The sequence below is a fragment of the Selaginella moellendorffii genome, unplaced genomic scaffold (genome assembly GCF_000143415.4).
Source record: "Selaginella moellendorffii unplaced genomic scaffold, v1.0 SELMOscaffold_57, whole genome shotgun sequence".
Taxonomy (NCBI): domain Eukaryota; kingdom Viridiplantae; phylum Streptophyta; class Lycopodiopsida; order Selaginellales; family Selaginellaceae; genus Selaginella; species Selaginella moellendorffii.
In genome coordinates this window covers 631,989-659,032 of record NW_003314318.1, presented here as the reverse complement: position 1 = coordinate 659,032, position 27,044 = coordinate 631,989, and the positions used below count along the sequence as shown (strand labels likewise).

The 27,044-nt window shown below is 45.2% G+C and overlaps 8 protein-coding genes and 1 long non-coding RNA gene across 14 annotated transcripts; 3 read left to right on the top strand and 6 right to left on the bottom strand.

The window, feature by feature from the left end:
- Nucleotides 1-609: 609 nt before the first annotated feature.
- LOC9654781 lies at nucleotides 610-1,956 on the bottom strand. 3 transcript variants are annotated; one of them, XM_024688369.1, is made up of 4 exons: nucleotides 1,521-1,956; nucleotides 1,386-1,459; nucleotides 1,193-1,325; nucleotides 610-1,127 (listed from the first exon to the last, which is right to left on the bottom strand). In XM_024688369.1, the coding sequence occupies exons 1-4, from the start codon at nucleotides 1,632-1,634 to the stop codon at nucleotides 1,125-1,127; spliced, it is 324 nt and encodes a 107-aa protein (XP_024544137.1). In that variant the 5' UTR covers nucleotides 1,635-1,956; the 3' UTR covers nucleotides 610-1,124. The 3 variants fall into 3 exon arrangements, with proteins under 3 accessions (XP_024544137.1, XP_024544136.1, XP_024544135.1); XM_024688368.1 differs by having other exon boundaries at nucleotides 610-1,109; XM_024688367.1 differs by having other exon boundaries at nucleotides 610-1,325.
- A 174-nt stretch (nucleotides 1,957-2,130) lies between these two features.
- Nucleotides 2,131-4,196, top strand: LOC9654503 (methionine aminopeptidase 2B). The gene is made up of 12 exons (XM_002983324.2): nucleotides 2,131-2,236; nucleotides 2,292-2,415; nucleotides 2,466-2,499; nucleotides 2,557-2,664; nucleotides 2,730-2,829; nucleotides 2,901-3,046; nucleotides 3,098-3,189; nucleotides 3,248-3,342; nucleotides 3,387-3,483; nucleotides 3,536-3,676; nucleotides 3,727-3,944; nucleotides 4,001-4,196. Exons 1-12 carry the CDS (start codon nucleotides 2,174-2,176, stop codon nucleotides 4,109-4,111), a joined length of 1,329 nt encoding a protein of 442 aa, XP_002983370.2. The 5' UTR covers nucleotides 2,131-2,173; the 3' UTR covers nucleotides 4,112-4,196.
- A 3,728-nt stretch (nucleotides 4,197-7,924) lies between these two features.
- LOC112351110 lies at nucleotides 7,925-8,639 on the bottom strand. The gene is made up of 2 exons (XR_002993996.1): nucleotides 8,515-8,639; nucleotides 7,925-8,452 (listed from the first exon to the last, which is right to left on the bottom strand). It is a non-coding gene; the product is annotated as an uncharacterized LOC112351110 (long non-coding RNA).
- A 704-nt stretch (nucleotides 8,640-9,343) lies between these two features.
- On the bottom strand, nucleotides 9,344-10,678 carry LOC9654780 (blue copper protein). Its single transcript, XM_002983195.2, has 2 exons — nucleotides 10,299-10,678; nucleotides 9,344-10,236 (listed from the first exon to the last, which is right to left on the bottom strand). The coding sequence occupies exons 1-2, from the start codon at nucleotides 10,456-10,458 to the stop codon at nucleotides 9,533-9,535; spliced, it is 864 nt and encodes a 287-aa protein (XP_002983241.2). The 5' UTR covers nucleotides 10,459-10,678; the 3' UTR covers nucleotides 9,344-9,532.
- Nucleotides 10,679-13,704: 3,026 nt separating this feature from the next.
- Nucleotides 13,705-15,703, bottom strand: LOC9654779 (tRNA threonylcarbamoyladenosine dehydratase). Of its 2 annotated transcripts, XM_024688439.1 has the most exons (11): nucleotides 15,598-15,703; nucleotides 15,496-15,554; nucleotides 15,384-15,438; nucleotides 15,166-15,313; nucleotides 14,879-15,091; nucleotides 14,691-14,825; nucleotides 14,509-14,643; nucleotides 14,233-14,448; nucleotides 14,054-14,178; nucleotides 13,948-14,005; nucleotides 13,705-13,892 (listed from the first exon to the last, which is right to left on the bottom strand). In XM_024688439.1, the coding sequence occupies exons 1-11, from the start codon at nucleotides 15,696-15,698 to the stop codon at nucleotides 13,788-13,790; spliced, it is 1,350 nt and encodes a 449-aa protein (XP_024544207.1). In that variant the 5' UTR covers nucleotides 15,699-15,703; the 3' UTR covers nucleotides 13,705-13,787. The 2 variants fall into 2 exon arrangements, with proteins under 2 accessions (XP_024544207.1, XP_024544206.1); XM_024688438.1 differs by having other exon boundaries at nucleotides 14,054-14,448.
- Nucleotides 15,704-15,737: 34 nt separating this feature from the next.
- LOC9654778 (ribosome production factor 2 homolog) lies at nucleotides 15,738-17,142 on the top strand. Its single transcript, XM_024688204.1, has 7 exons — nucleotides 15,738-15,809; nucleotides 15,862-16,071; nucleotides 16,144-16,389; nucleotides 16,451-16,516; nucleotides 16,578-16,751; nucleotides 16,816-16,881; nucleotides 16,934-17,142. The coding sequence occupies exons 1-7, from the start codon at nucleotides 15,741-15,743 to the stop codon at nucleotides 17,060-17,062; spliced, it is 960 nt and encodes a 319-aa protein (XP_024543972.1). The 5' UTR covers nucleotides 15,738-15,740; the 3' UTR covers nucleotides 17,063-17,142.
- A 98-nt stretch (nucleotides 17,143-17,240) lies between these two features.
- LOC9654501 (probable LRR receptor-like serine/threonine-protein kinase At1g56130) lies at nucleotides 17,241-21,690 on the top strand. The gene is made up of 23 exons (XM_002983321.2): nucleotides 17,241-17,365; nucleotides 17,430-17,616; nucleotides 17,676-17,747; nucleotides 17,800-17,871; nucleotides 17,938-18,009; nucleotides 18,070-18,141; nucleotides 18,216-18,287; nucleotides 18,343-18,414; nucleotides 18,466-18,537; nucleotides 18,599-18,670; nucleotides 18,721-18,789; nucleotides 18,844-18,915; nucleotides 18,981-19,049; nucleotides 19,104-19,166; nucleotides 19,225-19,260; nucleotides 19,322-19,389; nucleotides 19,440-19,807; nucleotides 19,864-20,044; nucleotides 20,109-20,276; nucleotides 20,329-20,658; nucleotides 20,713-20,953; nucleotides 21,011-21,161; nucleotides 21,216-21,690. Exons 1-23 carry the CDS (start codon nucleotides 17,260-17,262, stop codon nucleotides 21,606-21,608), a joined length of 3,078 nt encoding a protein of 1,025 aa, XP_002983367.2. The 5' UTR covers nucleotides 17,241-17,259; the 3' UTR covers nucleotides 21,609-21,690.
- A 379-nt stretch (nucleotides 21,691-22,069) lies between these two features.
- LOC9654500 (hydroxyacylglutathione hydrolase) lies at nucleotides 22,070-24,018 on the bottom strand. 2 transcript variants are annotated; one of them, XM_002983193.2, is made up of 9 exons: nucleotides 23,863-24,018; nucleotides 23,612-23,815; nucleotides 23,415-23,532; nucleotides 23,245-23,345; nucleotides 23,109-23,183; nucleotides 22,946-23,044; nucleotides 22,686-22,889; nucleotides 22,304-22,632; nucleotides 22,070-22,244 (listed from the first exon to the last, which is right to left on the bottom strand). In XM_002983193.2, exons 1-7 carry the CDS (start codon nucleotides 24,013-24,015, stop codon nucleotides 22,743-22,745), a joined length of 897 nt encoding a protein of 298 aa, XP_002983239.1. In that variant the 5' UTR covers nucleotides 24,016-24,018; the 3' UTR covers nucleotides 22,070-22,244; nucleotides 22,304-22,632; nucleotides 22,686-22,742. The 2 variants fall into 2 exon arrangements, with proteins under 2 accessions (XP_002983239.1, XP_024543973.1); XM_024688205.1 differs by having other exon boundaries at nucleotides 22,070-22,632.
- A 36-nt stretch (nucleotides 24,019-24,054) lies between these two features.
- LOC9654777 (arginine--tRNA ligase, chloroplastic/mitochondrial) lies at nucleotides 24,055-27,031 on the bottom strand. Of its 2 annotated transcripts, none has more exons than XM_024688203.1 (17): nucleotides 26,897-26,957; nucleotides 26,733-26,789; nucleotides 26,532-26,668; nucleotides 26,406-26,481; nucleotides 26,243-26,344; nucleotides 25,981-26,196; nucleotides 25,840-25,920; nucleotides 25,706-25,789; nucleotides 25,549-25,653; nucleotides 25,321-25,499; nucleotides 25,171-25,255; nucleotides 24,937-25,120; nucleotides 24,799-24,868; nucleotides 24,674-24,743; nucleotides 24,533-24,622; nucleotides 24,301-24,468; nucleotides 24,055-24,246 (listed from the first exon to the last, which is right to left on the bottom strand). In XM_024688203.1, the coding sequence occupies exons 2-17, from the start codon at nucleotides 26,760-26,762 to the stop codon at nucleotides 24,136-24,138; spliced, it is 1,788 nt and encodes a 595-aa protein (XP_024543971.1). In that variant the 5' UTR covers nucleotides 26,763-26,789; nucleotides 26,897-26,957; the 3' UTR covers nucleotides 24,055-24,135. The 2 variants fall into 2 exon arrangements, with proteins under 2 accessions (XP_024543971.1, XP_002983238.2); XM_002983192.2 differs by having other exon boundaries at nucleotides 24,058-24,246; nucleotides 26,904-27,031.
- Nucleotides 27,032-27,044: the final 13 nt, after the last annotated feature.

The following is a 27,044-nucleotide window of genomic DNA, read 5'->3' as shown; positions in this document are numbered from 1 at the left end:
TCAAGGCCTTCGCAAGAGTCTTCGCAAGGCGGCAGCCTTCCTTGCGGAAACCAAGTACACCGATGTCGCTGACCGTATGACGACGGTGGAACTCCGCAAGAAAAACGCCAGCTTTGGCGATGGCGACACCAGTAGTGATGATGATGACACTCCCTCACACAGACGGTTGAAGGAGAACACTAAACAGGACAGGCTTGTCAAGAAGCTCAATGCCGAAGCTCTTGCTGACGAATCCAATCTACGCACAGGCGTATGGTGCACAACTTGCAAGAATGAGGGACACTCAGCTCATCAATGCAAGCTTCAACTTGCTACATGTCAACTTTGCAGGACAAATGGTCATGATGCAAAGGCATACCGTTCTAACCCAGCCCCTCAAGTTAATCTAGTTTCTACTTTTCAACCTCCTCCTCCTCGACCACCTCGACAAATGGGTTTCAACGACCGTTGCATGTATTACCAGCAGGTCCACCACCGCCGTACAAGAACGAGAGGAGAGGACCACCACCTCGGCAAAACTACTATCCACGTCCATGGAATGGCCCACCTCGTCGCGACTACTATCAGGATGATCGCTACAACAGACCTCCTCGCGATTACAACTACTACAACAACCACGACTACAATTACAACAATCGTGATTTCTACAATCGACAAGGCGGCTACAACCAAGGTGGATACCAATACTATCGCCCCACTTACAACCCGAACCGACAGGGGCAGCGGCAGGATCAAGCACAACCAGGTCCTCCTCGATTAGGCCTGCCTGCCCAACAACAACATAGTTTACCCGCAACAACACAGTTTACCTGAAGCAGTAACCCCGTTGTACCCGTGAATACTTGATTTTCCAAACTTTGCAGCCTTCCACTGGTCCAGAACATCAGCTTGTAAAGACTCTATTTCTTCTGTCATAACTCGCACTGCCCCTGTCATTTCCACTACATGCTGCTCAAACTGTGACTGGAAGTTTTCACCCAGTTTCCTTATTGTTTCGTCCTGCTCCTTGACTTTGGTTTGCAGCTCTGAACTGACCGCAGTCAAGTTCTGGACTCCTCCCTCTAAATCTTCAACTCTTTTGGGAAGAGACTCGACGGCTGCCTTCAATTCTGCCAAATCCCCAGTCACTGTCTTGATGCTTACGGAATTTTCTTCCATTTTGCAATGAAAGCTTCTGTCAAGTTCCACTCACCAAGTACGAAGCATAGCCTTTTTGAACAGCGTTGATACGATCTCCAGTGACTTTAGCATGCGTATCGAGCTTCTCAGCCTGCTTTTGGACCTCGACCTCGGTGAAATCTTTGCACTCTTTAGCCGTGTTTTTACTGCATTGCGTCGCGTCAGGGAAAGAAAAAACAGAAAAGAAAACGGGTCAAATTTCATACCAGACTTCGTAAATCCCCTCCTTGAAAGCTTGAAAATTTTTGGCGAGCTCCTCAGCTTTCTCAAGCCGTGCTGTCTGTGGTAGCGATGGTTAAAATCAATTTCTCTCCTCTGTTCTCAATGGAGCTACAACTTACATGAGCTGTGAGTCGATCGCAGACAGATCGCAAAAGACTTCTCCACTGCAACTGCGCTACGACTGGTACATGGGTGACAGTCAAAATCTCCCGAATGATCGCAACATCGTCCATGGCTGCAAGATTACACCTGTCCTAAAATCGCCGAGAACTATCTTCCCCAGAATCCTGCCTGCTTTTCAAGCTCCAGCGCACCAGCATTGCCATGTCCCATTAAAATCCCCCCCAGGATCAAGCAAAACCCTGAATCGGGCAATGTGAGACTCATAGAGTACTTTCGATGCGCAAGCAGACGATCGGAGCCATTTCTTGTTCCAGCGAGTGATCGCTCGAGATCTGGCAATGGAATGCCGACGAAAAAACAGAGCTCCGGCGGTACCGAAGCCTCGGCGCTCCCACGCTAGCCCTGCGCCAATACCCTAATCCCTCGCTAAGAGCTTCGTGTGACCATGCCCTTTCTGGCTCTTCGTCGCTTTTGTCGACTTGGCAGCATCGCGGCGGTCCGTCGAGTGGAAAGAACCGAATCCCGGCCGTTGATGCCTTCTTTCGTCAATTCTAATGGCAACGGTCATGAGAGAGAAATGCGGGTGCTTTGCCGTGGCTCATATAAACACCTTATTTTGTTGACCTCAATCTTAGGTTTTAGGCCGGCAATGGGGGATGAGAATGCGCCAGACGATGCTGCTGAGGAGGTCGTGGATCCAGGCGCTGGACCGGTATGCCAAATCCTGTGCGTTGTTTCTTGGATTTTGATGCGATATTTTGGCGCAGGATGCCGTCGCAGCCAAGAAAAAGAAGAAGAAGAAGAAGAAGAGCGGTGCTGCTGCCGTTGTCGCTGCTCTAGCTGGTGATAAGGAAGACGACGAAGATGAGAATCAGCCCGAAAATGAATCCGGTAAGGAAAGCTCCGAGCTCACTCCTTTTTCACTTTCTCTTCGCTTTCAGCTGAAGCAACAAAGAAGAAGAAGAAGAAATCCAAGTACGTTAAATCACTACACTGGGGTGTTTGTTTACTGATGCTTAAACATTTTATCAGGAAGAAGAAAGCAGCGACTGAGCAGGCAGATCCTCCATCAGTGGCTGTAGCTGATCTCTTCCCATCCGGAGAGTTTCCAGTCGGAGAGATACAGCACTACAAGGATGAGTAAGACAATCGACTGACTTCCTCACTAATGATTTATGCGGTCTTCGTGTTCTTCTACGTGACAGCAACCTCTGGAGAGAAACATCGGAAGAAAAAAGAGAATTGGAAAGGCTAGAGAAGCCCATATATAATGAAGTTCGTCAAGCCGCAGAAGTTCATCGTCAGGTACCTTTTTTTTAAAAAAAAAATAAAAATGCGATGCAAAATTTTAAAATTTCTTCCCTTCCATATGCTAGGTGCGGAATTACATTCGCAAGTACGCAAAGCCCGGAGTTGCAATGGTCGATATTTGCGAAACACTAGAAAACATGGTGCGAAAACTTATATCTGAAAATGGATTGCATGCGGGAATTGCATTTCCAACTGGCTGCTCTTTAAATTGGTACTGCGCATATTATCTTGATAAAATTTTGTAAATATTTTTGTGGCTCAGGGTAGCTGCGCACTGGACACCAAATGCTGGAGACAAAACAGTACTTCAGTACGATGATGTTATGAAGCTGGATTTCGGAACGCATATCGAAGGTTTGTTTCTTTTTGTTTTTCTTTTTGCAAAACCTAAGTTTTCAAATGTATTATTCAGGGCGTATAATCGATTCCGCATTTACACTTGCCTTCAATCCCATGTTCGATCCTCTTTTGGAGGCTGCGCGAGAAGCAACGAACACTGGTATTCGGGTACGTATTTGCAAATTTATCCTTCATTTAACGTGCATTTCTAGGAAACGGGTATCGATGTGAGGCTTTGTGACGTTGGCGCTGCTATTCAAGAGGTAATGGAGTCTTATGAAGTTGAGATAAATGGCAAAACTTTTCAAGGTAAACGTTCATGTCTTATGTTTCGTATAACAATTTTATTTTGAATGTACAGTGAAAAGTATAAGAAATTTGAATGGTCACAGCATAGGACAATATCAAATACATGCAGCTAAATCTGTTCCTACTGTCAAAGGAGGAGAACAAACAAAAATGGAAGGAGAATTTTATGCCATCGAGACTTTTGGCTCCACTGGTTTGCAATTTTAGTTGGTTGCCGTACTTTGTCGACAACTGTTTTTGCAGGGAAAGGCTATGTGAGAGAAGATTTAGAATGCAGTCACTACATGAAGGATTTTGACGTCGGTCATGTTCCTTTGAGGCTGCCACGGGCAAAGCAGCTGCTGGCAACCATCGACAAAAACTTTTCAACGCTGGCTTTTTGTCGTCGGTATCTGGATAGGCTGGGTGAGACGAAATACTTGATGGCTTTGAAAAATCTGTGTGACGCTGGCATTGTCCAGGTAAGTCGACGTTTTCCTTATGGTTATGCTGTCACTAAGTACGTGATTTCTTACAGCCATGTCCACCCGTATGCGATATCAAGGGTAGCTACGTTGCTCAATTTGAGCACACGGTCCTACTTCGGCCAACGTGCAAAGAGGTATTGTCCAAGGGCAATGATTATTGAACGGGAGATGCCATCGTGTAGACGTTGCTCTTTGTACAGTAACCGTTCCAGGTTAAATAAAGTTTCCGGATGAAAAGTTATATAATTGCTCGAGCATTTGGTTGATCGAGTTTCGGCTGCTCCTGCTGTACGGCAAATTTAGTTTTTTCATTACGGACATTCTCTGATCAGGCAATCTTTGTGTTAACTGCAGTTAATTTAAGGCAGCCTGACAGCAACTGTTTCTTCAATGCATCTCTAACAGGTGTTTCTGGGGTTGAGTGAGAAAGCAAAAGCCTGGGATCGTGGGATTATGCCATCATGAACTTTGAAAGTTTCGGACACTTGCTCCTTGCTTGACAGATAAACAATTAAACAGAGAAGATCCGTTACTAACAGGTACGTTGGAAGTACTTCATTCTTATTGACTTAACTACTGTTGTTCATGCCGGTGCTTAAACCGAAGTACAAGGTAAGCATGAAGTCTGTAGACGATAACGAAAATTGCCGTAACGCCCAGGTTCATCCACTTGCTGAAATGCTCTAGGCCAGACTCGGCCAGTACTGTATGTATACAGGAGCGAGAAGACGAAAGAAGAAAGCATAAGCAGAACATGACCATGTTGGCAATCACATATGACGAGACCCTGTATGTTCCCCTAGAAGTTTCACACTTGAGGACCTGGTGCTCCACAAGAAACATCGGCAGTGACTCACTGGTGGACGTGAGCAGGAACATGAGAGTGAAGGCAAAGAAGCTGTAGTGTTCCCAGATGCCCATGACGTTCTGTCCTAGGTGGTGAATACTGAGCCAAGAGTAAAGTCAGCACCAAGTGCTTGTGCTGTCCTTGCCAATGACAACTACTTGGTCTTCCAACACTGGCTAGACAATAGCAAGATCTCTTTGCATTGAGAGTTGGCTATATGGCTAGAGTGGGGTTTTAATAAACTATTAAAGTATCCAAATAGGTAATGTTACCCACACTTGGACTATTTCATCTTTTGGAGGAGCTATAATTGGCTTTTAAACATTTTATTAAATCATTTCATTTGTTATCTATATTAAACTCTTAAATATTTGTATCATCATCCACCATATGAATATAGCCTTTTTCGGTCACACTAGCATTCCCTAGTCATATTGGTTTTGCTAGAGTCCTTATTCTACAGGGACCCCCTAGAGTCTGGGTATATGAAAGAAACATTAATTAGTATTGATATAAGTTTGGTACACTGATATAAAGAGTTACACTAACCATCTTGTGTGATATTTTGTAGAGGCATATGTGGAGGTTGGGTTTAAAATCTCAACCTTTTAATGCTTGGAAGGCATTTAGTTTGGAATATAATAACACGATTCTTAATAAAGAGGCTACCTTAAAAATAAAGGACATAGTTAATATATTTAGTATGAAAGTTCAATAGAAAAATGTGGTAAATAGGATGGAGACACACAATCCTGGTTGTTACAAACCTTTGGTTAAAAGGGTTGACTTGCTAAGTATGGGGGATGCTCTTGTAGTTAGTCAACAACTCATGAGAAATCTATATGGGATCACTAGATGATCTTATTGCTAATCAAGAATAAGTTCTTTATTAGGTTAAGGAACATATTTTCTAATTTATAGTAATGATTTGAACAATTGGTAATGGTTGGTGATTAAGTGGACCTAAGGTGAAATGATCTATGACAATATAATGGTATTATGAGTCCAAGAAAATAATCTTCAAGGAAAATTCCACAAGCTTAATCACTAAGAAGAGTTAGAGGCTATCGGCATTCTTCACTAGCATGTCGTAGGCCACACGTTAAGGAGAAGATTTAAGGCATGCATAAAGGAGGAAGTGAGAAGGAAAAGAGGGCAAGAATGCCTACCGGGATTTCTCCATTTCACAAGATGCCCAATCACAAGAATTGTGAATGCTACAATGGCAAGGAATGGAAGCCTAATTGTGACATGCTTAGCCACTAAGGAATCTGCATGGAAGGCGTGGCTATGCAGCTCCACCATGAAAATATTTCCTACCTATCTACCTAGAAGCTCAATTGATTAAGGTTCTTGGTTACAAAATTGGGCTATAATTATATCCACAATGGAAAATGATGATAAGAGTTACTAGGGGTGAATATGCCAAAGTAGAGCCTTTGTTATGAAATAAAAATGATACCCCAAATATGGAAGTAGCAATCCTATATTATTTGATGCAACAATTAAAAGATAGGAGCAAAATACCAATGGCCAATAAAACTTTGGGAATTGTTAAAGTGATTCTAAATTATGAGTTAGGCAAACAACCAACATAAGATGGATGCTAATGGATTAGGAAAGGTAATAGAATTTTAAGGGATGGCATTCCCAAGTCCTTTAATTTTGTGAAATTTGAAAACTCCAAAGATGAAGTGGCAATATAGCTAAATGATAGAGCCATGAGTAGCTCTAATATAAATTATGGATAAGTGGAACTTACGAGATAAAAGAAAAAATATGATGTCCTCAAGTAAAAAACTCCTTAGGATAAGAAAGTAGAGTTTGCACAACAAAAATGTCTAATGGAAGTGTTGAAGACACTTACAAATTGGGATAAAAAGTCTATATTAAAATTCCAAATGACAATCCATACATTGATATAGTTTAAGATTACTCTAGAATGAGTAACAAGATTAAGATATAAAAGGTGTTTCTAATAAGTTTAGCGGGATCTAAACTAAGAAAGTGAAAAAACCATCACAAGTGATTCAATGAGTCCCTAAATTAAGGGGTCTATGCTCTTTAAAGGATATGCAAGGTATGATGAGCCTTTGGTGTTGAACCATTAACAAATAGTAATTTATAATGGACTTACTTTAGAAAATAAGTTATCATTTAATAAAGATATTAAATTTCATCTATGGGTGATTTGTAAGACACAAATCCTTAAGTCCTAAAGTAGAGCCAAAGGTGAACAATGTGATAGTGGCCAAAATGGAAGTTTAATGAGCGTAATACAAAACTCCAACTCAAAAAATCAAAAGTGCAAAGAAGTGTTTGAAAAACAAGCATGAAGTGATTGATAAATGAGTTTCTAGAAAGGGATAAAAAAAGAATTAATACATGGCAAGTGTTGTAACCTATGGAAGTGTTAAGTCCAAGACCAAGTCTAAAATCGAGTTCAAGATTGAATTTATGATAAAGTCTGAGATCTAATTTGAGACCAAGTTTGAGAATGAGTTCAAGATTAAGTCCAAGACTGTGTTTGAGACTAAATATAAGATCAAATCCAAGATTGAATAATAAATATATAGTTACATGGTGAAGAAGTCCTAGAGGTTAATGGGACCTAGTGGAAAGGCCTTTGAAGTCCTAGAGGTTAATGGGACCTAGTGGAAAGGCTTTTAAACTCTAACATTAGAATATATATAACAAAAGAGTGAGATTCTTTAGAATATTCTATTGTTGAGGCTGTGAGGATATTCTAATGGGGGATATACCCCTTTCTCCAAAGTTCAAAAAGAGATGTTTAAACTTGATTTTAGAGCATAAGAAAGTGTTTTCCTCATTTGTTGAAAAAATCCGCTGTCAACATTTGGTGACTCCACTAAGGAGGATTACTTTCTAATCAATCCTCCCCTTTATTCTTTAGTTTCTTGGGTTTTGGGGTGAATTTGTGAAAGATTTACATTGTGGTGATAACACCAGTATTAGAAAGATCCTAAAAGCAAAAACATGTGTGCCCAAATGCAAAATTCTAAATGTTATGCTTGAATTTTAAGGACTTTTTGAGTTTTCCTTCTTTTTAAGCCAAAAACAATTATTTTCTCCTTTTAGTGTCTTAGTTGCTAATTTCTTTCAGAGATTGAGCTGATAGCTTTTAACTTTAAGTCAATGATGGGTACCCTCCCAACACTTATGGACATGCTGCAAGAATGCCACAGTACCTTTGTCCACCCTACAACATAAGTGTGCACCATGCTTTTTACTTTTCTAAGTGTGGTGGCCAGATAGAAATGTGGTACCATATACTGGGGAGAATGATGCACTTAGCTGTTGGAAGTCCAAGCTTCCTAGATGACCATTTCTGGATTGCCATTCTAACCTCTTGAGCAGCATTTCATCCTGCAGTGCGAGAGCACCAATACCTGGGGATTCAGGTAGAAACTCACTTCAGCCCCATGATTCAATCCCTAGCTTTCCCCAATTGATCCCAACGGACTTGTTCCAATATTTCCAATTTCCATCCAGGTTCTTAGCAACCAGAAAGAGGGTGGTGTCGTCAGCAAAGGGTCCATCCATGAGCTCCTGAGGCACTCCTGCCGTCCCCAGCAGCTGCTGTCTCACCGAGCCAGAGCTGGAGTGGTATCATGAGATCCTGTGGAAGGGAGTGCTGCAAATTCCATGTTGGGGAGAAAGAATAATCTCCCTTTGAAGACAAATTGTCGAACATACCTCTTGAGCTCCTAGTCCCATCATGCCACAAACCCTAGCAGTTTGCTACACTGTGACAGCCTCAAGCTCCCACCTACTTGCCAGACAAGAAGAAAGCTGCTTATGGCTCATTGTCCTCTTGCTTCTTGAGCTTGTGGTGGAGGCTGTTAACCCATCAACACTTCAAGTTTTTTTGCAAGTCCGATGTGTTAGCTCCATTTTCACGGTGGAATCCACAGAAGATGGAGCCATCAATTGTGATCGACACCCCTCATTTCACGATGGTTCAAAAGGCATGATTAAACCAACTCAATGGTCTTGTGCATTTCGTTGTGGGAAAAAAACGTCATGTTTCACCATGGATTAGTTACTAAGAAGGCTTTTTAGGATGTAAACTGGGTGTTTTAGAAGCTTTCTACGCCGAATTTTTCTTCGTAACTTATATCAAAACGCTGTGGGATTATAGAAATCCATCTATAATGTCATTCATATGTACATGTTGAAATCAGACGGCTCTTGCCATACGTTTTTTATACCATATGGGCATCTGGAGAATATTCTAGAAGGATGCCAGCAGGGGCTGGACGCCATACTCCATCGCTCTCAAGCAGTGTCAAGGCACTAAACAATCATTCAATAGCTTTTGCGTTTAAGCCCTGGTGGTGAATTGGAGGAGCTGCAGGTGATCATAGGGACGGCCGCGAATGTAACCAAGATTTGCGCTACCAAATAAAGATATACAACCCCCTTCCTCTTTTCCTCGTTTTTATCTCCTCCTTTCCTTAGTTCTGCTCGTCAGTGTCCAATTCCTAGTAGTTCTTGTATGAAAGAACGCCTCCTGGTGCAAGAAAAGAATGAGAATATATTTTATCAATAGTGATGGATGATCTTAGAAGCTCGCCATGAATCATGAAAGAAGAAACTTCTTTGTATACATGATCGTCCGAGATCTCTGCGTTCACTAGTAGCTACAAAAAAATTATAAAAAATACAAGGAATAAAAGGAAAGCGATTGGATTTGAAACGGAATGGTTCTATTCTAGAGAGCAAGAAGCAATCCAGCTATGGTGAGGCCCCAGCCGATGGAAACCAGCTGCACGGAGCTCGAGGGCGGAGAGGCCGGAGGAAGCGCATTGGTTGGAATACTCGCCGGTGGAAGAAGATCAGAGCTTGGTGGCGATGGTGGAAGATCTGGAGCTGGGATCACGGTCGTCGATGGCGCTGGAGACGATGATGCTGACGGTGACGGTGAGGGCGATGATGCCAACGAGCTCCGTGGTGACGGTGACGGTGAAGGTGCGAGTGAGATGCTTGGCGATGGAGATGACGGTGACGGTGAGGGCGATGATGCCGACGAGCTCCGTGGTGATGGTGACGGTGAAGGTGCGAGTGAGATGCTTGGCGATGGAGATGACGGTGACGGTGAAGCCGGGAGCGAGCTCGTTGGCGATGGAGAGGGTGACGTCGCGAGCGAGCTCCTTGGAGAGAGAGCCCTGCCGCCAGATCGCGCGGATGGCGATGGAGCTGGAGCAGTAGCAGTGAAAGTAACATTGATTGGAACTCTCATCCCCGCTGCGCAGTGGCCGGGAATTCCACACAGGAACCAGTGAGCTCCTGGCCTCGAGAGCGTGACGCGAATGGGACTGGCGGTGGCATAAGTAGTGACGGCGTTGGATCCATCGCAGCTATCGTAGTCGGCTTGACTCACTTCGCGAACGTCGTGGATTGATGTGTAAGGAAACACTGCAAGGACACGGTCGATAGAATTTTAGCTCGAGAACTAGAAAACGAGGACTATCACTTACCGAGAATGTCTCCTACTCGAAAAGTTTGCGACGAAGCCCATTGTGTGTAGTTAACTTGGAAAGTCCATCCGTTGCTATCGCCGACTGTGAACTCCACCGCAGAGGAAAAATGTAGGAGCGATAGCAATGCCAGTGCTGCGAGAAGACTCTTTGAAGCCATCTTTGATCTTCCTGCTGCTAAGTTCGCAGAGAAGAAACAAACCGAAACGTTTTCGGACTATGAGTGATGTTAGAATCAGGAGGAAACGAGGGAGCCTATATAGATGCTTAGAAGGACGCGGGGAGATGGAAAACTCAACAACAATAAGGTGTGAAAATCTTGACCTTTCTTAGAACCGGCCCGTGTTGCCGCGTGACGAGCGCGGTCACGCCACTACCACCACCACCACCGCCCACCATCGCGGTCAGACAATCTATCTTTTTTTGCAATTCCCCTGTAGAAATATGTCTCAGTGAAGGTTCCCGGAACTGATCAAACATTCTTCTTTAGTTTGTGACAACACGACTGACCTGTTTTACCGTGTTGTGGACTGTGATCCACCTAGTCAAACGTCGAGAAGACCTCGATTACTGATTCAGCGTGTCAAGTCAAACCACTGTTTAAGCTCCCCTGCAAAACAGAAGTAAACTTTCTTTCTTGCGATCCACTGCAAAGACTTGTCTCATCTTGGATCCCTAGAAGCAATGTTCCTCACCGGCATCGATTCCACAATCGCTTGGGATTTCGAGCTCTGCAAGGAGAACATTCCACGAGACGACTCCTTGCTGTGGCATTCTCGCAAACATTATTTTCGCTTCGAGTAAATCCTTTTTCTGCGTATGCAGTGCTGGGTGCATTGCAGCTAAAGTGCTGCCAGACGGGCATCTTGTCAAAAGCAATCATTTCTTTCTCCAAATGCCCACATCGGGAAAGTGTTGCGATGATCGCATTCCATGCGACTATGTTCTGCTCGGGCATCACGTCTTAGCACTGTTGAAACCTTTGCTTTGTGAGAACACTGAAGCATTGTGGGCACTTCGGCATCTGTCGTGGAAGATATCTTTGGATCAGGCTGGTGTCTCTCTCTGGCATCGCCGCGATCACGGCGTTGCATTTGATCGGACGCGGTCCTGGCTTCTTCTAGATGCCCGCTGTGCAAGAGCTCGTGATGTCCAGGAGAAGAGATTGGTGCTTTTCATGCCGACGCATCCTCTCACGGCGTCGGCGATCTCTTCGCGATTCGTGGCTGCCGGTGGAAATTTATCAACACCATTGTCTTGCAGAGGGATGGGGAAGAAGAATCCGGATTTCAAGCGCCGGGATCCGGAATTCCCAGGAATGTGACGTCGTCGGGCGGTATATCGTCGCAGTTCATGGAAGATCTCCAGCACGTCCCACCATGCCACAGCGGACGAGGAGCGTCGTCCCCGACAAAATTTGCCTTAGATTCCAAATTTCTTTTAGGGCTCTAGAGATGTCGAATGACGATGGTAAGCGCTTAACAGTTTTCTCGAACTGCGTCCTGATTGCTATGTGTTCCAGCTCTGGTTAGGCTGTTTGCGAACTTTCACAAGTCGGAGTTTGTGGAGCACACCCCAGGCGGGATGAAACGTATTGGAGACGAGCCCGTAGCAGGCTGTTTCTTCGTACCGACCTTGGGGGACACGACTTACTGGGATGTCCCAAGGAGTAATCTTCTGTATGTTCGGCAGGACTGTGTGGAGCTTTTTCACGAATTAGAGGACGAGCTTCGTGAGCTTCATGAGCTTCGTGAGCTGCAAGCGGAAGGCCGACGTGGACTTGGGGCACCTGTCCCGTTTTGGACGCTCTTCATAGGACAGCCAGGAACAGGAAAGACGGTTATCGGCTTGCAGCTGCTGTTCACCTTCATGAAGAAGGGTTACACTGTTGTGTACCACGAAAAGAAAATGGGAACCGGCTATGCAGTCTTTAAAGAGAAAAAGTTTGATTCTGTGGGGGATAGAGCCGAGGTTGACAGGTACTTGATGGACCAGCGGACAATTTTCATAAACGACAGTGAGCCCATCACAACGTTTTTCCTGGATCCCAACACGCTATTCATCACAAGCCCGGATAAGACTGTGTATAAGGAGTTTACCAAGATTACCAGTGGCTATAAATTTTTTTATAGACGTTTGTGGAGCGAAGAAGAACTCAAGCAGTGCCACGCACATGTGTTCCTGGATGAACTTACTTGGTCTAATGTTCGGCACCATGTTTATTATGTTGGCTACATTCCAAGGCTTGTATTTGTAAAACGATGGCAGTTTTCTTCTATTCTGCACAGCTTAAAGGATGAGATCTCTAGCCAGAAAAATCTACTTGACATGTTCACCCTAGTCGGACGGTGCACAGGCAAATCCCACAAGATCATCCACTTAGATAGGGGTGAAGAATCGATTAAAAACTGCATGGTGATTGGTTCGACCTTTATAAAGGAGCAGCTGCTTCTGAGACTTGACGTCCAGCACTGGCGCCGCATGGTTATCTCCTATAGAGAGGTGGGACGAGTCAGGGGCTTTCGAGGAGAAATCATGGAATTGTTGATGCACCTCACGTTTCCGAAGTTCCTCACGGACTGTGAGCAGATTGTGCCTTGGACCCAGCGTGCTCGAGCTTCAAACACCGTCCAAAACCTGGTGGTCGATGAGGAGGAGGATCTTCACGTCTGTTTCTACTCGGATTTTACGGACCTGACAGCCAAGGTGGAGGAATATACCAGGGAACGAGCCAAGTCAGCTTATTTCTGGCCGAGGTTGCAAACGGAGGCGGCCATCCACAGTTTGTATATTGACTTCAAGCGGAAAGTTGCGTACCTCCTCCATTCAACTTTGGCAAAGAAGGACCTGGTCGTGTGGCACCCAGTTTATATGCTGGTAAGTACCCTTCACCGAAACCAGATACAGGTCGCAGGGTTGTATTTTGTCACATCAGAGGCCAACTGTGCTCGCTTTGACTACCATACATGGAGGAAAGTGAATAAGACCACAGGGGAGCATGAAGATCTGTTGATACTGCCAGATCTTCCTCAGTACAAGGTGAAGTTTCAAATGCTCGAGAGTGACATGGAGGACATGACTCCAAGCCCAATCATGCCTCACATATGTCCTGCTCAAAGTAGGTAAGCCAACTAACATTTGCAGGCAATTACCAAAAACTCATACCAGAGTTTCCTCGTCCATCTGAGTCGTCTGCTTTCGCTTGCAGACCCTCCTCTCAGGTAGATCTTTGCCATTCCTCTGCAAACAATGATAGTTTTGAGCCAGGTTCAGTCATCTATGAAGTTCATGAGTTCTAATGTACTTTCTCCTACAGAAATGGAAGCTATGGGGTCAAAGAGTATTGCCATGCAAGGACTAGAGGAATTGTTTTTTTGCAAGGTTTAAACTTCTGCATGCTAATTTATTTTCTAGAGTTGAGTTTTCCACCTTAAATTTACTATAAATGAAGGTTTCTCCATCACGAGAAAAAGAATGCCAGCTTTGCCTTTAAAACTCTTTCTTTCCACAATTAAGGGTTTCTGTCACCATAGCGTAGAAAGCTGGTTCCTGCTCTTTGATTTCTTCAACGCTTGAAGCCTCATGTTTTTCGGCCTGAGGCAAGGACAAACATGAATAAAGAAAGAAAATCTCTCGAGTTTCGCCGTACCTCTTGAAATGTGAGCAGGATTAAGTTCGAAACACTGGGAGGCTGTTTGTGATCCCATCTGCACAAAGAGCTGAAGGAACTGTAAGACTGGAACCGAAATGCAAACCTCGTTAGTGTCAGTTTATTCACCGATCGCCACATCCCTCTGCCAACATCGTGAGAATCCTGGTTCCTTGCGCTTTTACCACGCCATAGCTCTCGGACAACATAGGCAACTTCCTCCTTGTCCACCTTCAAATGCAAGCTTTGGAGGAAACAGCGCCAAGAAGCCATGAAACTGCTCACCTCAACAGCGTCGGCTGTTCCATAAAGCAGCTCTTCCCGTTCAATCAGACGTCGATGAAGAACAGCATAGTGCTCCACGTCTAGATTAACCACGGGCTCTGTTTCAACTTGAAGCCCTGCAAGCTTCGCAATTGTGTAAGAGGCCATGACTTGGCCAAAAATGGCTGGGATTGTTCCGAGCACGGGAATTATTCGAACTCGAAAACCTGGAACTATCTGCTCATCGTCAGCTCGATATTCACATAGCATACAAGCTACTTACCACTAACTACTTACTTGATAATCTGAAGGATTTCCTTCCTGTCCATCGACGCCATTCACAGGTAGCAGCTTTGCTTTCGGCCTCTCCATGGAAAACACCACCGGAACTCCACTTTCTATGCCATGCAAGCGTCTTAAGCGATGCCTCACCTAGTATTTATTCTAAGAGGAAGAAGAAGAAATTTAGACGAGCATACCGCGCGAGAAAGAGGATCGATCGATGATTCACAAATGTCCGCAATACGAACACGAGTCGGGTCAGCTCTGGCCCCAGCACCCGTCGCGGACAAAACTCGAAGCGATTTTTTCTTACACGTAGCGATCAAAAAAACCTGCGCCACGAACTCATGATATAAGTTGCAAAGTTAGAGTAGAAACATCTCACCTTAGTGTCGATGTTGTCAATGCAGTCTAAAACAAAATCTGGTGACCCCGAAAGTAAATCCTCCGCCGACGACTCGTCAAAAAGCTCGCTGCAAGCCTCAATAACGCATTCAGGATAAATGCGAGAAAAATGTTCCTTTAGACAAACTGCTTTAGGAGTCCCAACATCGTCTCTCGTCGCCACAGCATGGCGATTAAGCGAAGACAAAGAGACCTGCGCGAGTAACAAAGCATTCTCACACTGAATGAAAGGAGGAAAAACCAAAAAAACGATGGAAGGAAACCAACCTGATCAAAATCGATCAAGCGAAGTTTTCCAACTCCAGACCGGAGGAGCATCGCGGCGGCATGGCTGCCCACTCCTCCAAGTCCAACGACGATCACGAACGAAGCTTGGACTCTTTTCTGTCCTTCCAAGCCAAAAAATTGGACATTCCTGGACGAGAGAGAAGTTCCTTCCTAGTCCCAAACAATGGGAAAAAAAAAAAAAGCAGCGTGGAACATACCGTGTAAATTGCTCGACTAGAATCTCATCACTTAAATCAGGAAGAATGTCATCGACTGCGCAATGAAAGTTCTTCTGTGAAGAGAAAAAAGAGCTAAAGAAGGATGACATACCTTTGCTTGTGTCCAATGCTACTGTAACCTTCGTCTCTCGCCGAAAGAAAATCCATTCTCTGCCAAAATCATCCGACCAGTCCAGAAAAACCGCGTACACACCTTGATTTCGGATCGGAAAAGGAATCCCAGTAGCGATTCACAGCGATGCACGCGACGGATCCAAACACCGCTCCCGCGCACAGCCATAGCGCCTTGTCCATGTTTTGATAAACCCTAAATATTTTGCTAGGGTTCTTGAGAAGATGCTGCGCGTTGTGAAGCCCAAGACGAAGCAAGCGAGGCGGGTGCTGGAGAAGCGCGCTCCAAAGATTGTAAGTTCTGTTTCTCCATCGCCGATCCATAGGTCTGATTCCGTCGCCGCAGAAGGAGAATGTAAAGAAGGCGCTCTTGCTCCACGGCACCTCGACCTCAGCGGTTGTGAAGGGAGTTCTTAGCGATCTACACCACATCAAGAAGGACGGCGGCAATGCCGTGCATTGGACCCGGAAAAACGAGAACATCCGGCCTTTCGAGCCAGCGGGCGCTGCTCCTCTGGAATTCTTCTCCAAGAAAACAGATTGCAGCTTGGTAGTGGTGAGCATTCCTTTCTTTCTTTCTTTTTTTCCCTTCTCGATCGAGCTCTCCTGACGTGAATTTTTGCTGCAGTTTGGATCTCACTCGAAGAAACGGCCAAACAACATCGTGTTTGGGAGGTTCTATGACAACCATGTCTATGATTTCATGGAGCTTGGAGTTGAGCGGTATAAATCGGTCAAAGATCATGGAGGTGCTCGAAAGTTCTCTCCACAAGTTGGATCTAAACCGTGCTTTGCCTTCATCGGTGAAGCATTTGAGTCGGATGAGAAATGCAGGCAGTTCAAGGAGATGATGCTAGATTTCTTTAGGGGAGAGGTATGATCCTTTCCAAGTCACTACCTTGCTAACTTGGTTTTTTTGTCTTTTGTTTCTGCAGGAGGTGGACAGGATCAATCTTGCTGGTCTGGATCGTGTGTTTGTTTGTGTTGCTACAGCAACTAAGGTGATTTCTATCTATTTTTTCTTTCATTCTATCCATGGTACTCACGACAGGAATCAAGCAGGTGTTGTTTAGACACTGCGCCATACGTTTGATGAAATCGGGTACCAAGGTTCCACAGATTGTGCTCGTAGATGTCGGTCCATCGTTAGACATGGTGTTTCGACGAAATCAAACTCCTGGCGAGGAGTTAAGAAAGGAGGCTATGAGAACCGTTTCAAAGGCACCACAGAAGAAGGTACTGTCGCTTTATCACTTGTGGAAATAGTCGCGTCTGATCCCTTTACTGTGTGTGTTGCTAGATTAAAAACGTAAGCTCCGACATGATGGACGGCAAAGTTGGAAGGATCTACATGCCTAAACAGGAGGTACGATGCCGTGCATCTCTTTGCCACGGACGTGAAACGAGACTATTTACAGGTTGGAGAGATCGCGCTGAAGAAAATGAAGGGCTTAAAAAGAGAGCGTCGCGAAGCGGCTGCAGCTCTTCCAGACGGGGAAAGGAAAGATGAGGCCAGAAAGAAGCTCCGACAAAACGATGAACAGTAAGCACTTGTGCTTTCGGTCAATTTTGTGCTACGAGTGCAAGTAGCGCACCTTTTTCTTTTTTATGCCAGCCACCGTTTTCATACTCGGTGCCAGCCCAGTTGACCGAATTCGTCATTTTTCGCTACTTATAGTACGGAGACGATCTCATCCCATCCCACTGTTGATCAAAATGTGTTTTTTCTATCTCTTCTAGCTCTATGGGGGTTTCTCTTGGCGCAGCAGCGCTTTGGGTGCTACTTTTCTTCATTGCCTTCCATGGTCGAGCAGCAGCACAAGCAACAACAACAACAGATCCTGACGAGTGTAAGATTCATTTCGAGTCTTAGTAGAACTGATATCTCACTCTCTATGTCGTGCTTGTCTACAGTGGCGGCTCTGAGAATCCTCGCAGATAGTTTGCGCATTTCAAAGTTCTGGAACTTTAGCGTGGACCCTTGCAGCGGCTTGAACGGATGGAACAACACAGCCACCGCAAATTCTTTCAACAACCCGATCACTGGAATCGAGTGCAACTGCGGCAGGGGAAACTCCTCGCTCTGTCATGTCACCAGGATGTAAGAGACCTTTCGGCTTTCTTCTTAACTCGTTTTGCTCTTTGTTTTCTCGTTTTCAGAGTGGTGGTGAGCATGAACGCAGCTGGACAGATCCCTCCTGAGATTGGGAATTTCCCCCAACTGAACGACTTGTAAGTTTGATTCCGGTAATCGTTCAATGCATCATTCCTTTGGGGCTTTCAGGAACTTGGCACAAAACGTGCTCACGGGACGGCTGCCGGACGAAATTGGCTCGCTATCCAACTTGCAGTATCTGTAGGCGAATTCTGTCTCAGCTCTAAGGCGGTTCAGTTGATCCTGCTTACTTTTTTGCTCGTATAGGACGGTGGGAATTAACAAGTTGAGCGGACCATTGCCATCTAGCTTGGGGCGGCTTACAAATCTGGTCAGCATGTAAGAAATTGAGTCGGTACGTGGGCCTAGTCTCTTCTCACTTATTCCTCTGTTTCTCAGAGGTTTTGGATCGAATGATTTCTCCGGAACACTACCAAGGGAGATTGGAAACTTACAGTCTTTGCGCAAAATGTAAGCTTTTAAAGCGTTGTTTTTTTTTCGTCTTCTTCTTTCTTCGGAAAAAATGAATCGTGGGGCTGTTTCAGATACATGGATGCGTGCAACCTAGGCGGGGAGCTACCCGAAGAATTTGGAAATCTGACAAGCCTTGAAATTCTGTAATACTGTAAGCTTTCCACGTTTTTCCTTCTCTTACAGTTGGCTGGAAGCCAGGTGGATGGCTGGAAACAATTTCAATGGGACATTTCCGGAGTTCATTGGAAGACTGGTCGCTCTTCAAGATTTGTAAGCTGAGCCGTGATCCGTGAGATGTAAATGTTAAGAAACGTGTTGCAGGAAAATGCATGGGAATAATTTCCAGGGACCGATTCCCTCCAGTTTAGGAAACCTTCGCAACATAAAGACATTGTGAGTGAAGTATTGTTCTTGCGTTATGACTGACAGTTATGTTCTTGTGTTCAATCTTTAGAGACCTGGGAGACATAACATCAGGAGGTGCAATTCCATCGAGTCTCAACATGTTGAGCGGGATAAACAAGCTGTGAGTTTTCCCTGATTTTGTTAGTTTTAAACTTTCTGTTTAATCTTCAGGATGTTGCGAAACTGCGAGTTGTCTGGTTCCATTCCTGATCTTGGAAATCTAAGTACATTGGCACACCTGTAAGAACTACGATCTAGTTTCAGAAACTAGCTTACACGTTTAATATTTCCCAGAGACCTGAGCTTCAATAATTTGACCGGCGTCATCCCGTCATCCTTGTGGGCGTTTCCTTCTCTACAAAATCTGTACGATTTTGGTTTTTTTTTCTTGTGACTTGTATGTCGGCTGAATTTGTCATTTTGTTGTAAAGTCTCCTTGGAAGCAACCGCCTCACTGGACCGCTCCCTTCTCAACTTGCATCAAGAAGTCTCCAGCGCCTGTACTGCGTTTTTCTTCAGCTTATTTATTCTAGTTGGTTGACATTTTATTGCAGGGATGTCTCGTTTAACGAACTGTCTGGACCCATGCCAAGCTGGATAAGTAGAATCGCTCAAGCGTACGTCACTAACATTTTCACATTCATTTTTCTGATTTGCATTTTTTGTTGATTTTAGGAACACCATATGGAACCAATTTAATCTTAATCCAGAGTATGTTTTGAAGTATTCTATTTTCCTGAGAACATCATGTGATTTTCACATTTGCGTGCAGCATTAGAGCAGCAGCTTCAAATTGTCTGCAGTCGAGAGCAAACTGCAGCAGAGTGAGAGATGGACGAAGTAAGCTAGAAAGCTTTTCGCTTTTCGTTCTCTGATTAAAATGGATATAGGTTATCAATTTGCTATCAATTGTGGAGGTCCACAAATAACATCGTCTTCAGGGACGATGTTTAGCGAGGATACAGCAATGTTTACTATGGGAACGTTTACTTCAAACGATCAAGCATGGGTAGTAGGCAGTACAGGCTATTCGGATGGCTTTGTGAGGGCTTTTGAGAACACCACTGTGCCGGTGCTGGGGACAGTTGATCGGGGGCTCTACCAAACTTCAAGAAGTGCTCCCAGCTCGCTAAGATACATAGGCCTTGGGATGGTAAATGGTGCATACACTCTGGAGTTCCATTTTGCGGAGATTCAGCTGGACAACAGCACCACTTGGCTCGGTATAACTAGGAGATTGTTTGATATTTATCTTCAGGTAATTCTGTTATCTCTTATGGTAGGCGTTTTTCTTATTCACACACACTCTTGCAGGGAACGCAAAGGGTGAAGGACTTTAACATACAAAATGAAGCTGGTGGTTCCTCCAGAGCTCTAGTGAGAACCTTCAGAAATGTCGAGGTGACGAATAATGTTCTCGATATGCACTTTGTATGGAGGGGTAAAGGTACCTGTTGCTACGGTCCTCTGGTGGCTGCAATTCGGGTGACACCAGGTACGCACTTAATTGTTTTTGTCTACTTTCCAGGCTCGAATAAGTTGGATTTTTTATGTTCCAGTCTTTAGCACTGCTGGTCTGGAAGCACCAGGATCCAAATCAAAGAGTTCGAAAGCTGTCGCTATGGGCGTAGGGATAGGAGCGGCCGTTCTTTTCGTTATTCTCTTTGCTGTGTTTCTGATAGTGAAGCGACAGCAGAGACGGCTTAAAGCTTTATTGGAAGACGAGGGTACGTACATTTTAAAACGCCTTGTGGCAAAATACTCAAGCTTTTGTTGCAGATTTGAAGCATCTCGAAGGCAAGCCGGACCTTTTCACATACAATGAGTTAAAGAACGCAGCACGGAATTTCTCCTCGGAAAACAAGCTGGGACAGGGAGGTTTTGGCGCAGTCTACAAGGGTGTATTGCCTAATGGCACAGTGGTTGCAATCAAGGAGCTTTCGTCCAAATCTCAGCAAGGCTCTCGCGAGTTCCTGAACGAGGTGACAGTTATCTCGTCTGTGCAACATAGAAACCTGGTGAAGTTGCACGGGTGCTGCATTGATGGCGATCACAGGCTCTTGGTCTATGAGTTTTTGGAGAACAACAGCCTTCACCACGTCTTGCTGTGTAAGCTGTTTCAAAATGCTTATCGAGTTTGATGAACTGATTCTCTTGATCCAGCTTCAAGGCGCACAAAGCCCGATCTTCTTAACTGGCCAACACGGTTCAGCATTTGTCTGGGGATTGCTCGAGGACTCTCATACTTGCACGAGGATTCAAAGCCCAAGATCGTACACCGGGACATCAAAGCCCACAATGTTCTCCTGGACAGAAACATGACTCCAAAGATTGCAGACTTTGGCTTGGCAAAGCTGTTCCAAGATCACGAAACTCACGTTAGCACTCGAGTTGCCGGCACAATGTGCGTAAGAGGATGTAAGTTCCATCGAGTCTGCTAACTCTTGTTTTTGTTTTCCAGAGGCTACCTTTCTCCTGAATACGCAATGAGGGGCCAACTTACAGAGAAAGCAGATGTCTACAGCTTCGGAGTCCTGGCTCTGGAAATCGTGAGCGGGAGGAGCAACTTGGACACAAGCTTGCCAGCAGACATGGTCTACTTGCTTGAATGGGTAAGCCAAAACGAGGAAAACATCGGTTTGATCTTTTAAGTTGTTTCCAAACAGGCATGGAACTTGTACGAGAGGAAGCAGGAAATGGACATGGTAGACAAAGAGCTCACAGACGTTTCTCAAGAGGAAGCGGCGAGAGTGATCAAGGTGGCCCTCTTGTGCAGCCACGCCGTGGCTTCCTCGCGTCCGGCGATGTCTCACGTCGTAGCGATGCTCGTCGGGACGTCCCCGGTGGACGTGAGCTCCCTCCGCCCAGGCTACTCCGCTCTCAAGGACGCGGCCCCGGGATTCTTCTCGGACTCCGGTGGAAAGGATCGAAGCCGCAGCGTCGATAGCGTCGATCAGCCCAGCAGCAGCAGCGCCAACACCTCATACGTTTTTAGCTCGCAAGCCTCGCAAGCGCCTTTGAGCTACCAGGAAGAGAACTCCATCGTGGAAGCAAGGTGAAAGTGTTTCCCACTTAACTTTTGGTTTAGTTTAGCTCGCTAAGCGAAAAAAGCATATTCTGTAAATATGCGGATTTTTGGTATATGCTTTGCATTCAAATCTTGGCATTCCGGTCAAAGCGTTCTGGAAGGCAATTTTGTCGTCGGTGGGAACTTGGAACCTCCTACCTAAAGGAAAGAAAAAATAATTGTCACTTCATTCCAAAGCCTGGCCTTTTGACGATTTATTCGAAGTTTTTTCTCTTTTCGCAACACGCAGGGGAACGAATCTGACACGAATTTGGTGCGAGAAAAAGATGGTTTTCATGGGCCCTGTACATAAACCATGAAGAACTGAACTCCTCCAAGCTGCCCGAGTGTAGACTCATTCTCGCTTGCAAGTGGTTTTGTTCTATCATTTCTTTTCTTCTTCCTTTTTTGTTTTTTTATTTTTATTTTTATTTTTCTCGAGTCAGACTTCACTGGCCAGCAGGAACGACTTTGAAGATTTCGTCTTGTTTCGCGCAATTTTCCTCTCGTAGCAGCAAAAGGAGTTTGCTTTGCTTTCCTCGCCACTTAATTCTTCGCAAAGAGAAAGCGCGACTTTGGCAAGAAAGGAAAAGATCTCCTCCTCTTTTCTCGAATTCTTCCACTAGATCTGTAGAGGCGAACAGTAAAGAAATGGAGAGCTATACTGGACTTCTCCCTGTTGCTTACAGGAGATTGAAGACGAGGCAATCGGCGAGGAGCTACAGCAGAATCGATGGCACTGACAAGTGTTCTGGAAAGCAGCAACAGCAGCAGCAAGCAGCAAAGGGAGGATCCAGGATGAAGAGCAGGCCTCACCGGAGGAAAATGAGAGCGTGGAGGATCAAGCGTCCAGGCGTAAGGATTGGATTTCTCTCGGCCTGGAAGAAGATGAGGGACGTTTGTGCCAAGGCGCTGTTCTCGCTGTCTCTAGGAAACCAGAAAGTGGTGATGATCCGAATGCGCGATGAGGGGCTCAATGATCTCAAGCACTGAGTCGAAGGAAGCTACTGTTCTTACTGTAAAAAAATAAACTTGTGATCTCTAAAGATGGGACTTCATCAACTCTTACCTCGCTTCTCTATAGCTAGCTGATGTAAGATCTCTTAGCCAGCGTATTCCTTACGTATTAGGCTCTATCTTTGGCTTTCCTCACGGCTGTGAAGACATCGCTATCACTAGCATCATCGGAGAGGTTCAAGCTCCTCCGGATCTCCCGACTAGCTGGCCTCAGAAATGGATTAAACTTCTTTTCTTCTCCCACTGAGGACGGTATCTACACATACAAACCAAGCAGTCGTCACTGAAAGTACTTGTTTTCCTAAGCAGTACCGTGGCAAGGCCGCTGTCTCGGAGCTGCTTGACTTTCTCAAAATGCGAATTTAAGGCCGGGTTGTTCGGTTCAATCGTCATTGCGAACTTCGCGTTCGACTGTAAGAAGCAACCGTGAAGAGAAATGAACCACCTTAATAGAGAAAAAACGATTTGTCCATACCAAGGTATACTCATGACCACAAAAGACCCGAGTTTCATCCGGTAAAGCCGCGAGCTTTGAAAGAGAGGACCACATCTATGAAGAAGAAAAAGTTGTAAAAAAAATACGTGTCAATAAGCTAAATTCAAAGCTCCACCTGTTGAGCAGAACCTTCAAATAGTCTTCCACAGCCGATTGAAAAGAGCGTGTCACCAGTAAACACAGCTCTCGAATCCGCGAAATAGTAACTGACGTGACCTGAAACGCAATCTCCAGATATAAGAATCATGAAACAAAACTTGTGAAACTAAGCAGAGAAAGAGCTACCCCGTGTGTGACCAGGAGTTCCAATAACTTTCATGGCATGCTCTCCAAGCATCCACGTATCTCCATCTTTTAATGGAACGTCAATGCCGGGGATTCCATCGCCAGGAGGAGCAACAATCTACACGACCAACCAAGTATAGTTTAGTTCTTCGCAAAAGAAAAGAGGACAAGAGAAAGAAAAAGAAAAATTCTCGTGCCTGTGCACCATAGCGTTTCTTAAGATCGGCATTACCACCTGTGTGATCCCAGTGATGGTGCGTGTTTATAATGTGCGTGAGCTTGAGGCCCCGCCGCTCGAGAGCTTCAATCACAGGCTGGGCCGTCGATGGATCCACCACTCCAATCGCGCCGGAGCTCGCATCACGCAGCAAATACGCATAATTGTCCTTCAAGCAAGGAATCTGGAAAGAAATTTCTATAGCTCTTCTACGATTTTCGTTTTGCTTACCAGCTCAATCTCCAGCGCGGCGCTAGCCATAGCCGATTGCGAGGAGAAGCAGCAGCGTGACAATCGATAGCGCGCCCCTGAAATCCTCGCGTGCCTCGATGATCGACCGACGAGAGGCGGCGCCAGCGCCACGCGAAATGCCAAACTCCCCATTTCCACTTTAGGGCAAATAAGGGTTAAAGAACAATGACAAAATGTTTAACAGTAACATAATCTTTTTACTTTGAGGTTAAACAAAACTCGTTCGAATCAAAAATCGAATATACCGAATCATCATAGACGTTCCAATGGAGTGATCCCGAGGAGCTTGAAGCACTGCTTCATGACAATGGCAGTCGCTTCACACAGCAGCAATCTACTCGTCTCTTCGGGGCTCCCATTCACCTACACGAAACACAACCATGAGCTTCGATGATCAAACCATTGATTTCTTCCCACCTTGCAGCTCGTGTAAAACCTCGTGAAGTTCTCCGAGAGGTTGTACAGGTACTCGCACAGCGTGTTTGGAAGGAGCCGTGTGACAGCGTCCTCGACGACTTCGGAGAATTGGATGAGGAAGAGACCGAGAGCTCTCTCGTCTGGATGAGTCAGTACAATCGCACCATTCTGGAAAAAGATAAAAAAAAAAAAAAAACGCATACAGCTTAGAAAGATTGAGACACTCGCAAACCTCTTTGAGCTCATCGATGCTTTTCCCCGACTTTCTGATAATGGAGCGAATTCGGGCGTACGCGTACAGAAGGTACACCGCGGTGTTGCCCTGTTAAAAGGATTACAGAAGATAAATGATGGAGACAAACATCCAACTTACTCTAACATCCAGCATCTGCTCAAAGCTAAACGTATAGTTGGTTTCCCGATTGTTTTTCAAGTCGGCATATCTGTGCAACCCACGGTGACGTTCTGAAAGGAAAAAAAAACAGCACAAATTTTTACTTGACTGCTCCGTAGCCCACTGATTCCGCAGCAGCATCCAGGTCCTCTGGACTCCATTCGTCGTCTCTTCCTGTAAAAACAAGGAGATTAAAAAGTTAAGGAAAGAAAGAAAGACAAGAGAGGAAGAGTTAGCTTTACCGCGCTCAATCAGAGCAGTTTTGCTTCGAGACTTGGCTTCATCCAACAAGTCCACAAGCCGCACAAGACCGGTACCTTGTCTGGTTCGAAATCGCTTTCCATCTGTGCCTAAGACCAAACCAAAACCAACATGTTGAGTTCGAGGATAGCCCTCTTTGGGAAGCCACTCTGCTCGCTTGGCAGCCTAATTTGAAATTGTTCAGCCTTGATAACAAAATAAGAAGCACACCAAACCTTAAAGAACATGTCAAAATGTTGGTGTTGTCCAACGTCAGTAACATATATTATCCATTCCACCTTCTCTACGTTCAGCCGATACCTGAATTGAAAGAAAAAAGAAAATGTGGGAAAACAACATGAAACCAAATATCTGGATGCACGTACCACAACGCTGCCAAATCTGTGCTGGCATAATTGAAGCCCCCATCCCGCTTGATTGCAATAAGCGGTATCTTGTGCCCATCAACGAAAATAACTGTTGCGCCATCGCTTTCTTCCAGAATTCCCTTGTCACGGAGAATTTGAATCGCATCGGGAATGTAAGGGTTGTAGAAACTCTCGCCCTGTGCCAAGAAGTTTAACGTTGCCGCACAAAACTCAAAAGGTTCAAACCTTTTCCTCCAGGGAAACTTTCAATCTGTCATAGACTTGCTGGAACTCGTTCCTGCTAATGTTGCAAAGTATCTTCCACGCAGCACGATACTTGGCATCACCACTCTGAAGACGTGGGCAACGTCAAAAACAATCAAATGAAGCGTGCATATTCTACCTGCAGCTTGACCACGGCTTGCTGTGCCTTCGCCTTAAACTCCTCGTCAGCGTCGAATCTCACTTTAGATTCCTTGTAGAACGCCTGCGAAGCACAGTATCAAACAATGTGCTGGTATAAACTAAGGAAAAAACCTGTAAATCTCCAATTGCTTGATCTCCAATGTCCTCCCAATTCGGAAACATTTCAAAGAGGTATTCTATCAGCATTCCAAACTACATACACAAAAACGTATAAATACTTTAGTCACAACAACAAATACCAGAACACAGTACCTGAGTTCCCCAGTCACCAACATGATTTCGCCGAAGAACCTCTACTTTGCAGTACTCGATCATGTTTGCAAGGCAATCTCCAATGATCGTCGAGCGCAGATGCCCAACATGCATCTCTTTTGCTATGTTCGGTGACGAGAAATCCACGATCGCTCTTTTCACAGGCAACACTGGTGCCCAAGTATCAATCCCATGAAGCAACAGCTCGTTCAATCTCTACAAAAGCACAGTTAACAAAAAAAGATAATGAACACTGTCTTACCTTCGCAATGTAGACAGATGAGAGCTTGACATTTATGAAACCAGGTCCAGCGACGCTAGTTGTCTCCACAAATCCAGTTTGAGGGAAGTTTCTCGTAATGCTCTGAAAAGATTAAACGCAAAGCATGAATGACAGCCGAAGGAACGCGTCACAAGATGGTCACCTGAGCAATCTCTCTTGGATTCCTAAACTCCGTTTCTTTGCCTTTGATGGTGGACCATATCCCCATTGCGTTGTTGCTGTAATGAAATTCTTAAGAAAGAGAAAGAAAAGAAAGCTCGATCATTACATTTGGTAGTCTCCAAAGTTTGGATTCGCACACACGGCGACGGCAGGCTCCACGTTTCCCCATTCCCCAAGAGTAGTCTGAAAAGACTCCCTTGCTATCTTTGAGAGCTCCTGCCTGATAGTGTCGAATCTAATCTCCTGTAAGACAAAAATTGATGGAGTGCACCGTAAGAAATCACAAGACGCAGCAAAGCCAATTTACCAGCGCTGGAGCAGCCGCATTGTCCTGCATGGCGCCGAGGCAGCACCTAAATCTCCGCTGCAAGAGCACGACGCATTAGTCACGATGAGCCCTAGAGCACAGCGGCTAGAAAATCCACAGCGAAATCCTACACTCCCTGCAAATCCCTCACGATCGGGGCTTACATGCGACCTCGAATTTGTGAATCTTGGTGCCGCTGCCGCTCCCGCCCGCCAAGGCACCCAGGAATGGCCGCTCCAACACGCAACAAGAAGGTCTCATCGCTTCCAGGGTTTAGGGCTCTTAAGTGGCGCTACCGTACACCGATGTTTT

What these genes read in the sequence shown, in the direction of transcription:
- LOC9654777 (XM_002983192.2), bottom strand. Translation starts at nt 26,993, where the DNA reads ATGAGACCTTCTTGTTGCGTGTTGGAGCGGCCATTCCTGGGTGCCTTG. An exon ending in AAGCAATTGGAGATTTACAG is followed by an intron (nt 25,790 to 25,839) that starts GTTTTTTCCTTA and finishes TGTGCTTCGCAG; the next exon opens with GCGTTCTACAAGGAATCTAA. An exon ending in ACAGATTTGGCAGCGTTGTG is followed by an intron (nt 25,256 to 25,320) that starts GTACGTGCATCC and finishes CTTTCAATTCAG; the next exon opens with GTATCGGCTGAACGTAGAGA.
- LOC9654503 (XM_002983324.2), top strand. Translation starts at nt 2,174, where the DNA reads ATGGGGGATGAGAATGCGCCAGACGATGCTGCTGAGGAGGTCGTGGAT. An exon ending in AAATGGCAAAACTTTTCAAG is followed by an intron (nt 3,484 to 3,535) that starts GTAAACGTTCAT and finishes TTGAATGTACAG; the next exon opens with TGAAAAGTATAAGAAATTTG. An exon ending in GTGACGCTGGCATTGTCCAG is followed by an intron (nt 3,945 to 4,000) that starts GTAAGTCGACGT and finishes GATTTCTTACAG; the next exon opens with CCATGTCCACCCGTATGCGA.
- LOC9654501 (XM_002983321.2), top strand. Translation starts at nt 17,260, where the DNA reads ATGGGGGTTTCTCTTGGCGCAGCAGCGCTTTGGGTGCTACTTTTCTTC. An exon ending in CAATTTAATCTTAATCCAGA is followed by an intron (nt 19,261 to 19,321) that starts GTATGTTTTGAA and finishes ATTTGCGTGCAG; the next exon opens with CATTAGAGCAGCAGCTTCAA. An exon ending in CCTTCACCACGTCTTGCTGT is followed by an intron (nt 20,659 to 20,712) that starts GTAAGCTGTTTC and finishes CTCTTGATCCAG; the next exon opens with CTTCAAGGCGCACAAAGCCC.
- LOC9654780 (XM_002983195.2), bottom strand. Translation starts at nt 10,458, where the DNA reads ATGGCTTCAAAGAGTCTTCTCGCAGCACTGGCATTGCTATCGCTCCTA. An exon ending in TCGAGTAGGAGACATTCTCG is followed by an intron (nt 10,237 to 10,298) that starts GTAAGTGATAGT and finishes GTGTCCTTGCAG; the next exon opens with TGTTTCCTTACACATCAATC.
- LOC9654779 (XM_024688438.1), bottom strand. Translation starts at nt 15,698, where the DNA reads ATGGACAAGGCGCTATGGCTGTGCGCGGGAGCGGTGTTTGGATCCGTC. An exon ending in AGCATTGGACACAAGCAAAG is followed by an intron (nt 15,439 to 15,495) that starts GTATGTCATCCT and finishes TTCATTGCGCAG; the next exon opens with TCGATGACATTCTTCCTGAT. An exon ending in AATAAACTGACACTAACGAG is followed by an intron (nt 14,006 to 14,053) that starts GTTTGCATTTCG and finishes CTCTTTGTGCAG; the next exon opens with ATGGGATCACAAACAGCCTC.
- LOC9654500 (XM_024688205.1), bottom strand. Translation starts at nt 24,015, where the DNA reads ATGGGGAGTTTGGCATTTCGCGTGGCGCTGGCGCCGCCTCTCGTCGGT. An exon ending in CCGCGCTGGAGATTGAGCTG is followed by an intron (nt 23,816 to 23,862) that starts GTAAGCAAAACG and finishes ATTTCTTTCCAG; the next exon opens with ATTCCTTGCTTGAAGGACAA. An exon ending in AGAAACGCTATGGTGCACAG is followed by an intron (nt 23,533 to 23,611) that starts GCACGAGAATTT and finishes TTGGTCGTGTAG; the next exon opens with ATTGTTGCTCCTCCTGGCGA.
- LOC9654778 (XM_024688204.1), top strand. Translation starts at nt 15,741, where the DNA reads ATGCTGCGCGTTGTGAAGCCCAAGACGAAGCAAGCGAGGCGGGTGCTG. An exon ending in TAGATTTCTTTAGGGGAGAG is followed by an intron (nt 16,390 to 16,450) that starts GTATGATCCTTT and finishes TTGTTTCTGCAG; the next exon opens with GAGGTGGACAGGATCAATCT. An exon ending in GTGTTGCTACAGCAACTAAG is followed by an intron (nt 16,517 to 16,577) that starts GTGATTTCTATC and finishes GGAATCAAGCAG; the next exon opens with GTGTTGTTTAGACACTGCGC.
- LOC9654781 (XM_024688367.1), bottom strand. Translation starts at nt 1,634, where the DNA reads ATGGACGATGTTGCGATCATTCGGGAGATTTTGACTGTCACCCATGTA. An exon ending in GCGATCGACTCACAGCTCAT is followed by an intron (nt 1,460 to 1,520) that starts GTAAGTTGTAGC and finishes TCGCTACCACAG; the next exon opens with ACAGCACGGCTTGAGAAAGC. An exon ending in GAGGGGATTTACGAAGTCTG is followed by an intron (nt 1,326 to 1,385) that starts GTATGAAATTTG and finishes GACGCAATGCAG; the next exon opens with TAAAAACACGGCTAAAGAGT.